The 14,296-nt window shown below is 31.0% G+C and overlaps 1 protein-coding gene across 1 annotated transcript in view; it reads right to left on the reverse strand.

The window, feature by feature from the left end:
• Positions 1–14,296, reverse strand: part of LOC128030322 (sodium/hydrogen exchanger 1) — a 39,998-nt gene that overhangs the window by 7,607 nt on the left and 18,095 nt on the right. Inside the window, exons 2-5 of the mRNA XM_052617848.1 lie at positions 11,119–11,579; positions 9,783–10,033; positions 5,772–5,989; positions 4,233–4,435 (exon numbers count right to left, since the gene is read on the reverse strand). Coding sequence (XP_052473808.1) covers positions 4,233–4,435; positions 5,772–5,989; positions 9,783–10,033; positions 11,119–11,579 — 1,133 coding nt within the window. The remainder of the gene's footprint in view (positions 1–4,232; positions 4,436–5,771; positions 5,990–9,782; positions 10,034–11,118; positions 11,580–14,296) is intronic.

Below are 14,296 nucleotides of genomic sequence, written 5' to 3' on the forward strand. Positions count from 1 at the left end.
ATAGCAAACGCACCATCACATCTGACACTGCAGACGGTCTCCACATCCCACTTCCTGTGAACAGCACAAACTCTATGCAGCGAGTTCACAGAGTGTTGCAGAGACCCCAAATAATGCACCCAAGACTGTATGAAAGTCACTGTATTAGACAGAACCGCATCGCAAAATAAAATAAAACAAAAGATAGAAAAAAAAGACCTGATATTCTCTTATATGCATTGTCCACAGAGAGTTAAAAATAAAATTGCATGAAAGCCAATGCTTTAAATTTAATTCTGCATAATTAATATTACAATATTATAAATTATTATAATTATACAATACATTTTCCACTGCATTATAATAAAAAAACAAATATATATATTAAATAAAAAAATAAATACATAAAAATAAAATAAAATAAAATAAAATAAAATAAAATAAAATAAAAAATAAAATAAAATAAAAAATAAAATAAAATAAAAAATAAAATAAAATAAAGTTACGGCTTTAATTTGTGGAAGGGTGAATTAAAACTATTTGAGAGCGGCGAGATTTACAGTACACCAGATCTGCAGAACAGTTTAGCACAACGCTAAAGCACTCGGACACACTAAAACATCAGTAAACCTGTGGAGATCTGGATCTGATCATGTCTGTGTATTGTAAACAGACTCTACGCTGGTTCTGCTCTCTCGTAGCACAACGCAGAAAGACTCTTGTTACGATATCAGTCATTCAAAACAGAGACCAAGAGGGTCACTTTCACCATTTTCAGCAGCTCATGCATTTGTGAGAGGCATCAGGGTTCCCGCAGCTCTCTCAAAGAGATGTTTTCAGCAGAAACATTAACATTAGGATTGGCGTTTCATCGTAGTTGAAATCTTTACACAGAATTTAATTGATTTGCATTGTCAAACTCATTTTGCAGGATTAGGCAAATCTTCACCTAATCAGATCTTGAGTTATGCCGATATAATCATTATTTTTCCTCACAATATTATTCAGACACATCCTTTTTATAATTTTATAAATTGTATACATCAATTTATATTTATACAAAATAAATTATATATTTTATATTAAATAAATTTATTTATTTCATTATATTACACACATACATACATACATATATATATATATATATATATATATATATATATATATATATATAAACACTATACACAATAAAAAGTGCATGTATTTATTTTTATTATATATGTGTGTGTGTGTGTGTGTGTGTGTGTGCGCACATATACGTAAATTATAGATTTTTTTTACTTTTATTCTTAATTCTTTTTAGTTTTATCTATCTTAAAACGACATACATACATACATACATTTATACACACACACACACACACACATATATACAGGGTTGGGGAGTAACGGAACACATGTAACGGCGTTACGTAATCAGGATACAAAAATCCAGTAACTGTAATCCGTTACAGTTACGTCAAAAAACGTAGTAATCAGATTATAGTTACATTTTGAAAAAAGGGGGAATACTTTCAGGATTACAATGGTTTTATTTAAAACTAAATAAATCAGTGTTTTGGCATAATAACACTATATTAAGCGCAGCTTGATTAATGACTCACGCGAGTCACGTGTGCCACCCGCTGGTGCATGCGCAAATAACAGCTGTCTACAATCTCCTCAGACGCAGATTGATTCACTGCTGCAAAAACGCGTTCTTTTCATGGAGATTCCGCTCCTATTTTGTTTAAAAAGAAGAAATTGCAAACAACGTTGAACAGTGCAAACTGTGCCAGCAAAGAAAACACTTTCTTCATCGAAGGATTCGACATCCAACCTAAAGAAGCATTTGCACTTTTAAAAATTTGTTTTATATTTGCAAAGATAAAAAAATATATATATTTGTATTCTCTATTTTCCTGTTGAAGAAACATTTTCCATTGTCAAAAAATTGTGTTCTTATTATATTTGCTTGGGGAAAAAATGAATTTGTATTCTCTATTTTCCTGTTGAAGAAACATTTCCTTAAAATTCTTTCTAATTATATTTTCTTCAAAATAAAAAAAATAATCTGTAATACCAATACCATGCACTAGATGTCTGTATAGTCCTTTACATATATATTAATTCCGTGCTGTGAATTTCTTAATTAATAAATGTTGTTGTTTTAAAAAAATAATATTTGACCTTGAAGTAATCCAAAGTAATCCAAAAGTAATCAGTTACATTACTTTCATATTGTGGTACTTGGATTACGTTACGGAATACTTTTTATTATCAAGTAATTAGTTACTGTACCGGAATACATTTTTAAAGTAACCCTCCCAAGCCTGCATATATATATATATATATATATATATATATATATATATAAATACAATTTTATTATAATAAAAGTGCATATATTATAGCAAATAATTTTTACTGTACTTTTAATTTGCATTTCATTTTAGGTTTCTATATATATATATATATATATATATATATATATATATATATATATATATATATATATATATATATATATATATATATATTAGTGCTGTCAATCGATTAAAAAAAATTAACTAATTAATCGCACAATTTTTTAAAATTAATCGCGATTAATCGCGATTAATCGCAATTAAAAGACGGAAACTTTTTGGATATGTAAATGTAAAATGTAAATAATTAATGTAAACTCAAGACAAAGAAACTATTTAAATTCAAAATATGATTGTTTATTGGAATTTTTGTTTAACTTGTAACACAGATTTTCTCATGTAAACAACATACCTGCAATAAACCATCAATATCCTCCAAATTAACTGTTGGCTTGAAAGCCATATTTATTACAGAAATAAAAACACAGGCATGTAAGTATCATTTGAATTTCAAAACAATCAATGCCAATAAAAAACAAAAATGATTTCCATGTTGAATTCTAAGTGGACTGCAAAAAAATTCCAAAGTATAGTCATTGCCAGTGCTTTAAGTGGGCCTGTACGCACCGCCACTTCCAAATATAGCTCTTGAGCGTACCGCCACCTCTCCGTGCGCCCAGAACGTGCTTGTAGCGTACCGGTACGCTCATTTGGACATCTGTTTTAATAGAGGTTTTAATCTTTTACCTGCACTGCCGATATTCAGAGCGCCCTTCACAATGCAAGCTTCCTAATTCATCCCACCCAGAGCAGAAACTACATTACCCATTCACCCTTAAGTTATACAAGTGAATAGCGCATGTGTCGCTTTTCCCACTGTTAAGTGTCAACAACTCAACGTGGCCGGAGAAGGTGTGTGAAACTCGTTGTGAGTTATACTAAAGCAAAATTATTGTCTGATAAACATTAAAAACTGTCTGCGGAGGTTGAGTCGTCCTGCAGCCCCCGCTGGCTGTTCATTGGATGCAGCATCTTTTTTCTAAGTTCTAAAAAAATACCGTAGACGGCAAGGCACAAATTTAGATATTCATTTATGTAATTAATCTATAGCCTATGCACAAAGACAACATGATCTTTTTGTCCCCTTTTTGTTTTAAAGCTTGATGAAGAGAGAGAGCGCAAGTTGCTGCAGCTGTGAGGAGGACAGTGATGCACGCGTACAGGAGTGATTGACAGTTCGCGGCACTGTGTACAAAAAATACTCCGCTACACAATTATTTCGTTATTTTCCTTTAAGCTTATTAACGTTAGCGTTACAGAAAGGTCTGATTTACACACTGTTACAGTCATTGTTTTTTTTGTTTTTTTTAAACAATGACATTTGAGTTCATGATTTTAATGTTGCTGTTTCTTGTGGCAGACTAAATGAAGAGTAAGGTTTCTTGTGGCAGACTGAAGAGTTTTATACTGAAACTTTCCGTCTAAAAGTCCTTCCTTGGTCTTATCCATATTTCTTTGCACGTTGAACACACATAGGCCACAACTGGAAATAAAAAAAACTGCAACCGCGTTAATTGCGTTATTTTTTTTTAACGCGTTAAATATTTCAAATTAATCGAATGCGTTAACGCGCTAATTTTGACAGCACTAATATATATATATATATATATATGTGTGTGTGTGTGTGTTTATTTCTATTCTATATTTTATACATATATAAAATATTGTAACATTTTCTAGACGTAAAAATATTTTTATAAAATCATTAAAAACGTATAAAATGAGCGTGTATCATATCACAAAGAATCACTCAGCTACACTCAATGCAGAAAACACAGAAAGCATCTGATGGTGATTCATCTGAAGGGAAATCCTCCCTGTGCTGGATGTGAGGAGCCGGACACTGACCTGCACAAACACGGTGAAGAAGATGACCGTGATGATGGCGGTGAGGAACATGTTCTTCCTGGGGAAGTGATCACAGCTCAGCAGATAGACCAGGGAGAAGGCGATCGCTCCTCTCAGACCGCCGTAAGCGATGATGAACTGGTCCTTAGACGTGAGTTTGACGATCCTGAACTTGTTGATCACGAAGGTCAAGCCGATTACACCTTTGGATAAAACAAAACATTTCAATAAACACAAGCACTGAGAGAACCGAAGAATACAACCGCTTCTTTCATTAGGTGAACAGAAGTCTCTAAAATCAAAGTTATTAAAATCAAATCACAGTTCATCATAATTAAAACTACTTAACGATGATGGACCTTCATATATCTATATACACAATTAACTTAAATAACAACAATTCAATACAAATCAACAATGTACACTTTTTCACTTTTCACTAAAAGTGTATATAGTATATTTATTTTAACATTTTATAATACTTATTTTCATTTAAATTTAATATATTTTTGCAATTTTTAGCAAATATTTTATTTTTGTACCTTTTGTATTAGTTAAAATTTTTTTATTAATAATTTGTTTTACCTTCTCTGAACCCATATACAATAAAAGTGTATATATTATATTTGATTTTTTTTTTTTTACGATTTTGATCAAAAAAAATTATATTTTACATCAAATTATTTAATTAATTCATATATTTGTACACACCGCTACAAATAATAATAATAATAATAATAATAATAATAATAATAATAATAATAATAAAAAAGTTTATTAATTTATTTTTATATATAAAACTGAGAAACTGAGAATTTTCAAGTGATCTCTTAATTTCTTTCCCACATTATGATTAAAAAAATATATATTTAATTAGTTTATTATGGTATATTTATTATATTTTTGCAAATATTTAATTTTTGAAGTAATGTATTATACAACAAAAAGTGTAAATATTATTTAATATTATTTTATTTTTTTAAAAGATTTTATTTGATCATATTTTGATTTTACATTTACTTAAAAATTTATATATACATATATATATATATATATATATATATATATATATATATATATATATATATATATAAAACAGAGAAACTGTGAATTTTTACAAGCGTTCTCTTAATTTTCGCCCCACAGCTGTATGTATGTATGTGTATATAATAATAATAATAATATATATATATATATATATATATATATATATATATATATATATATATATATATATATATATATATATATATATATATATATATATATATATATATATATAGAATGAAAATGAAATGCAAATTAAAAATACAGTAAAAATTATTTGATATATGCACTTTTATTATATGTTTGTATAGTATTTATATTTTATATATAAATGTATCATATCGCAAGGAACTACTTGGAGATGATGGACCTTCCCTGAACCTATGATGTAAATACACACAATCGCACTGACACCCCAGATACAGGAGAGAGACTTTCTGAGTTATACTTCTAATGAAGTCTAGTGAATAATAACCACAAAGCCTCACTCACCCAGAACACGTGCCACCAAACAGAAAAAGAGGGTCGCCCCCACGAAGATCCAGTTCCACTCGTGCGGCCCGGCAACCGTCGACACTCCCAGGAAGATGAAGATGAGCGTGTCGCTCACGCTGCTCCACATCTTCAGGAAGTACTTGATGGTGGTGTGGGATTTATGGGAAATGTTGGCCTCCACGTAGGGACGCATGACGGCTCCACATGCGATTAGTCTGAAGACAGAAGATCCACCCATATTACTGACATGACAACATCCTCATATCCTTCCTCCATATCATCTGATATCAAGATTTATCACAATATTAATTTCATTCAATCGGGAATTGCATGTGTTTGTTTTAGGCCTTGAGAATCAATGCAATCATAACTTTGTTTGTTTTCCATTTTATGTTTTTGTAGATTGTGTTTTACACATTTATCATCAAATACCGTATCTGATTAAACGATTTCATAAACCTTTGTAATCATTCTTTTAAAATCAAATGAAAATATAAAAAAATTGCATTTTTTAAATTTTTTTAATTGCATTATATTCCTTAGAAAAAAAGCAATGAATAAATGGAACAATTTGTCGTTAGAAGACAGAATCGCGATTTATATATGCACAGATTTTTATGTGCACCCCTAGTTTTCTCTTCCTCTTCTCTAAAGTAGCACAATATGGCCCCGCCCCCTTTGTCACATGTTCCTGGGGGTGGGGTTTATCTGGGTTCGTGACCCAGGAAGAAGCTTGTTGTAGTCCCTTACCAGTCATTTTTGTAGGCATTAAACTGCTAGAATTGTAAAAGACGATATCTTGTTTGCATTGATCTTTCAGCGTTGCAACTTTGCAGATATCGTTTATGCTCAAACTGCAACATTACAAACTAACGTTAAAAAAAGTGAAATCGCAATCAACCACCCCTTTAATTCGGAAAACAAAAATATAATTAAAGCAAAACATTGCATTTTTTAATTTAATTATCTTTATTTTTTTTTATAAATATGGTGCTTGTATTCAATAGAAATTAAAACAAAATACTTTGGTTGTATGACAATAATAATAATAATAATAATAATAATTACTTCTCTCAGCAATACTAAAATCATAAAATGTAAAAAATGTAACTAATCTTTTAAAATGTAGTCAAATAAAAATATAACACTTTAACAAAACAATATAACATTGCATATTTATTTATTATTAGTCAAATAAGGTGCTGCTAACCTTAACCCAAATAATAGTTTTTTTATGATATTCCTTACATAATAATAATAAAATAACAATAATACAATACAATGTACAACCACGTTGACAAATACATTATTAATTTATTTCTGTCGTAATTCAGTCAGTTTGATCCAAGGGCTGATTTCGACAAGCCCTTGCATATCGCAGCACGCCAACAGTTTGCATAACTGTCTGTCAATAACTCATCAAAAAATATAAGCATACGCCCCTTGAAAGGGAACATCTCGGTCAGCCTCATTTAACTCGACATGTCAGGAACTAATTCCACCTCCAGTCGAGACGAGTCTGAAAGGCGACGGTGAGGTCATGAAAAACAGCCGAAGTGACTGGCTTCTGTCAGAAAGTTCAACCTTTGGGAACATTATCAGGGTTGATCATTTTCACTCCTGGGTTCCTCCTGTTCTCATCTGTTCCTCTTTTTAAAGGGCATCTGTGACAACACTTCCTGTGACCGCAGTGAGCTGTGCCTTCCGGAGAATGCTTTGCATAATAGACTAGTTTACAGATCAAGAAAAAGAAATCTGCCATTTTATAGAGCAATAATCATTCAAGAGGTTTTAATCAGGGTAAAAACACTTTTAGACAAATAAAAGCAAATGCATGCTCTAATAATTATTTTTTTTTTTTAGATGTTTGAAAAGTCTCTTCTGCTCAGCAAAATTAATTTTGTATTTGAGAAAAATACAGTAAAATCGAAGTAATATTGTGAAATATTTTTTTTACAATTTAAAATTAGTTTTTTCTATGTCAATATGTTGTAAAATATAATTTATTCCTGTGATCAAATCATCAATTTGATCATAAATCATCAATCAATCATTTCTGATGTTGTAAACAAGATTCAGTAGTTTTTTTTTTCTTCATGTTTTCCATTTTATTTTATTTTTCTGGATTATTTTTTTGTATGATTTACTACAAATAACTACATTTTTATTATTTAAAAATCAACTGATACTAATATTACAAATTTACAACAAAAGCTTTTTTTTGTCAGACAAGACGCTGCATAACTTAAATACTACAATGATTTAAATAAAACATTAGTTTTTGGTTTTTGTAACCAATTTAATAAGTATTTAGAAAAATAATCCAATGAGAAATACAGCAATTACTTTGTTATTTTATGAATTCATTTGTCAAATAAGGGGCTTTTATTATAATCAATGTTGAAAACAGTTGTGCTGCTTCATATTTTTGTGGAAACTGTGATGCATTTTATTTTTCACGATACTTTGATAAATCGAAAGTTCAAAAGAACAGCATTTATTTAAAACAGAAATCTTTTGTAACATTATTAATATCTTTACTGTCACTTTTAATCCGTTTAATGCATCCTTACTGACTTTAACCTATTTCAAAAACAAACAAAAGAATGTTTGAACAATAATACTCGGCCCAGCCCTAGTCAGAACGGCACATTAGTATTGGTTTGTTGTTGTGATGGGTGGATCAGTTCGGCGGACCTTGATGCACACTGTGAATCACATCGCTGTCAGAGCTTCATACTTGTTTTATCATCCGCTCGAGCATCACCAGATCATAACCGACAGCCGTCTTCAGTGCCGAGGTATTGAGCGAGCTCTGACAGCCTGTTACTCACGAGCAGTGACTGATCAAGTGTCTGTGACAAGCTGTTAAATCACTGGATGCTTTCAACTCGGAGAAAATCTCTTATGCAATTTTGGAGAGTCCTCAGCAAACATTTTCAAAAGAAACAAAACCCCATAAACGTGCAATTTAATTTAATGTTTAAGAAATTCAACATTAATGCATGCTCCTGTGTGTGACTCACTGTTGTACCAAATAAAAAAAAATTCTAAAAAATTTCACAAAAAAACAAAAAACAAAATCTAAATGGAAAACAAAATTATATTTTTTTCTTTTTTACATTTTCATTTTTTCCCCATCTATTTGTGCACAATTTATTGGTGCATGTTATTACAAATAAAAATGTTTTAGCAACATGTAATAAGTCACTTAAGCAAACAGGGATATTATAGTTAATTATATATATATATATATATATATATATATATATATATATATATATATATATATATATTTATATATATATATATATATATATATATATATATATATATATATATATATATTTATAAAATGCATTAAATGAAATACAATTTATTTTAAAATAAAACAACAAAAAACTTTTTAGTTTTAGTTTAAAATAACTAGTTGCCAAGGCAGCTTTTACAGTTTTAGTGTAGTTTACTTGTCTAAAATAACTAAAACTAAAAGTGAAATAAAAATTCATAAAAACTTTATAGTCATATTTAAAAGAAAACTAATAAAAAAAAAAACTCAAATTAAACTAAAGCCATAATAAAACACTTCCGTTACTTGAAATAAAATACAATAACAAAACTTCATTTTTAAGCAACATTTTCTATTTATCTACTTGATGCACTAAAATAACTAAAACTAAAAATGTACCTATATAAACATATTAAATAAATAAATAAAAAATGCTAAAACTTTAACTCAAGTCAAAACAAAAGATAAAATTATTTGCGTTACTTAAAACAAACCTTATCTGAAAAGTAGTAAATGTACTAAATGCACTAAAATATAAAAAGATATATATATATATATATATATATTTTTTTTTTACATTTAAAACAAAGATAAATAAAAATGAAATTTAATTGAATGTAAAATGAAAAAAATAAAATAAATAAAATAAAAAAAATAATAATTCAAATTATGAACTAAACAGTGTATTAGCATCTCACTGATACTGAGAGAACACTTACGCCATGATGCCGGACAGATGAAACACCTCGGCCGACAGGTAAGCCATGTAGCTGTAGACGAAGACGAACAGAGGCTCGATGACACGCGTGTGCGAGGTGAAGCGTGACGTGAAGGCCGCCAGGATGCCGTAGATGGCACCCACCACGATGCCACCCAACGACACGACCAGAAAACACACCACACCCAGAAACACATCGGTGGCAGTGATCGTATTGGCATTGGAGAACTCCTCGAAGAGATGATAGAGCACCTGCAGCATCACAGATCAACACCAGCACTGCATTACACACACAAGACATATAGTGCTGCCACCGTACTAAAATTAACAGCCGTTTCATTTTAAAAATGTATTAAGAATTTTAATTAACTAAAAAAATATTATTACTATTTTTACAAATATAAATACAATATATATAGATATATAAAATAATAACAATGTTATGAACCCAGTATGGAAATATAAATACAATATATATAGATATATAAAATAATAACAATGTTATAAACCCAGTATGGAAATATAAATACAATATATATAGATATATAAAATAATAACAATGTTATGAACCCAGTATGGGTCATATTTGTATTTGTTGTTATAATATTAATATGCAATAATTTAATTAATTTAAATGAAATTGCACATTAAATGTCTGTCTAGCTCTCTTAATAATAATAATAAATTAATTTGAATAAATAATATATATTGCTTATTTGCAAACTGTATTATGTTCATAAAAATATATTTTTCTCTATATCTGTATTTTTGTGTATATATATATATATATATATATATATATATATATATATATATATATATATATATACACACAGTTATTTATATATATATATATATATATATATATATATATATATATATATATATATATATATATATATATATATATATATATATATATATATCTGCGTGTAATTTAAATAGAATAAATAATATACATCGTTAATATACAAATTATTTATTGTAGCTCACTTCATTTTACATACATATATACATATATATAATTTAAAATAAATTAATTTTAATAAAATAATATACAGTGCTATGTAAAACATTAAATGCAAATTATTTCTCTCTCTCTCTCTCTCTCTCTCTATATATATATATATATATATCCACATATTTATTAATCTCACATTTTATTTTCTGAATTTAAATCACAATCAATCCCACGCAACATTAATGTTTTTAAATATACTTTTATATTGCAATAATTTCGCATTCAATTTTCAAATGAATTTCGCACCAACATAAAGACAGTATATTTTTTATATGGTAATATTTAACCATTGCCTACAGTCATTCCACATACTCACCACAGTGACGGCGTCATTGAGTAACGACTCTCCGAACACCAGGATGTGGAGCAGCTCGTTAATGTGGATCTCCTCGAACACAGCCAGAACAGCCACGGGGTCCACGGCTGAGAGGATGGAGCCGAACAGAAGACACGACAGGAGGTTCACGTCCCCCAGATTAGCGCTATTGAGCTGGCAAACTCCATACAGAAGACCACCCACGAAGAAGGCATTCCAGAGCGTTCCCACCACTGCAAACATCAGAATAGTGCCCAGGTTCTCCGTGAATTGCCGAATGGGCAGGAAGTAGCCGGCGTCGAGGATGATGGGAGGCAGCAGGTAGAAGAAGAAGATCTTGGACTCCAGCACCGGAGGGACTTCGCCCACCAGCTTTATGAGACCCCCGACCAGCAGACCCACCACGATCAGCAGACAGCTCTCGGGCACGATGGAGGACAAGCGAGGCATCAGGTGGAAACCTACACGTAAAGAGGAGCATGGATGCATGAAGACGGCGCACTGAATTCTTTAGGATTTCATAGAAATGGTGATGCCCTGGAATTCATTTTCCACCAGAAACACTGAAACCAAAGTTATCCTAATTTTAACTCAAAAAAAAAAAAAAAAAAAAATTATATATATATATATATATATATATATATATATATATATATATATATTTTTTTTTTTTTTTTTTTTTTTTTTTTTCTGTACGAATTTGAATATGCAATGCACCGAAATAAAGATCAGAGCTTCTTGAAAAAAAAAAAAAAAAATCTGTTTGAAAAAAAAAAAAAAAGGTTTTTATTCTAGCTTAAAGCTGCAGTAGTTAACTTTTGTAAAAATATTTATTTTTACATATTTGTTTAAACCTGTCATTATGTCCTGACAGTAGAATATGAGACAGATAATCTGTGAAAAAAAAAATCAAGCTCCTCTGGCTCCTCCCAGTGTCCTATTGCCATTTGCAGAAATACATCGCTCCCGTTTAGAAACAACCAATCAGAGCTGCGGTCCGTGACTTTGTTTGTGTTCAAAATGTAGAAAAATGAACATAATAAGCGAGTACACCATGAATCCATTTTCCAAACCGTGTTTTTAGCTTGTCCTGAATCACTAGGGTGCACCTATAATAAGTGTTTATATTCGGACTATTTTAGATTGCTTCGGGGGTACCGCGGCGGAGTAACCCAGTACCTTTGTGATTCTTCATAGACATAAACAGAGAGAAGTAGTTCCGGCTACGATGTTCTTCCGCAAGACGCAAGCAGTTCTGTTTATTAACCGCTAGAGCGTCAAAAGTTACCTACCGCAGCTTTAAAGGTACAATTTGTAAGATATTTGCAGTTAAATATACGAAAACCACTAGGCTAGTGTTATATATTTTGTGCAGCTGATTACTAACAATATCTCTAATGTTTTCAACCACTTGTAAATCATGAGAAAATTCCCATTCTAAACAGTGACACGGGGCAGTGCAGTCACCTGTCAATGACAGTAGTTCTTCTTCTTCTTAGTTTTATGGCAGATTGCAACCATGGCTTATCAGGTGCATACCGCCACCTACTGTATCGGATGTAGAAACCACATGACAACAGTGTTGTGGACAAATGCTGAAGTAGCTTCGCGACAAACTTCAACTAGAAAGAGATGCCGATCTTGCTTGTGTTTTACTCGACATGGGAGTTGTTTTGATTCGTATCTTTACAGAAAACGTATGCTATTATAACGATCAACAAGATTAGTATTATGGGGCATACACACGACAAACGCGGGGCATTGCGTCTCTAGACCTGCGCGAGGACGTGTCATTGCATTGACTTTGTATGTAATCTACTTGCGCAAATCGTTGAACTCGCGTTAAATCCATGATTTATGTTTCCGTTTGATTTGATGTCTGTCAGCGGTTGGGTAGAAGACAACAAATCCCATCATTCCACGCTCCTTCTTAGCGTCATCAAACCACACGATTGTTATTGTTTTGATAGTGCGCCCTCTAGTGGCAGGTCCTACAAACTGTATCTTTAGAGCATTCTTTTTTTATCTAAAAACTTTAATATAGGTAGGTTTCATAAAAATGCATAATTTTGTGCAAAACTACCTAACATCATCCAGATGTCGTTTTTGATAAGTAGGGCTGCTCAATTATGACAAAAATCATAATCACAATTATTTTGGTCAATATTGTAATCACGATTATTTAACACGATTATGAGGGGGCCATATGACCAAAACTTTTTATGAGTGATTTATTTAATATTATAATATTAAAATTATAAAATTATATAATACAGTTGATCCTAATATTTCTGCATGTTGACAAAACGAATAAAATAAAATAAAATAAAATAAAATAAAATAAAATAAAATCGTTAACTGGTGGAAGGAAAAAACAAACACCGGGGTCTGGCTTCCATTCTCTGTACATTAATTAAGATTTAGATTAATATTAACATTAATTAACACAGGACAAATTTGGCTCCTTTCATGCATGAAATATTCACCAGGTAATTCATGGCAATAACCGAATTAAATGCTGATGCGGTGCAGAGCTGCAGCAGAAACGATGTGAGAACTCAACTGTTCTCTGACGTGTTAAGTGTGTGAACCTCAGAGTTGCAGAATGATGTCGAAAGTGTCAAAGCTTCAAGACAGGGTCACAATCAATTGTGTGCAGTTGTGAAAAACAACAACAACAAGGCTTTTCCTAACTGAAGAGGTATGCTGCAGGTATTTAGAGCACGTTTGTTAGAGCCGAATGTTTTTTTGGATAAAGGACACATGCTCATACTCTTTGAGAAACCCACACAAATGATCCTTCATGCATCAGACGACTGCTGAATCAATCCATCGACGGTCAAACATGCAACAAATAGGAAATCTGTAGCTCATATGGAACAGTGATTCATCTGAGGTTTATTTAAAGACTGACGTCGTCTTCATTTCAGCTGAAGAAAGTCATTACAGTTGTCTACGCATCCACATAATCAGATCTGTTTATTACGACATTTCAGCTCAATTAAAGCCAATTAAAGCGGGGAGCAATGGATCGGTCTATAATGGATCCGGCCTTTCCAGCTGAATCTAGAGATCAACCTTCATCTGTTTAACCCTGTACAGTAGCTACAGCAGTAATGGAGGAAATAAGCCAAGATTTCACTAGTTATTATACAATCAACATCAGTATTGTATTCAT

This window comes from Carassius gibelio, chromosome A16 (genome assembly GCF_023724105.1).
Source record: "Carassius gibelio isolate Cgi1373 ecotype wild population from Czech Republic chromosome A16, carGib1.2-hapl.c, whole genome shotgun sequence".
Classification (NCBI taxonomy): domain Eukaryota; kingdom Metazoa; phylum Chordata; class Actinopteri; order Cypriniformes; family Cyprinidae; genus Carassius; species Carassius gibelio.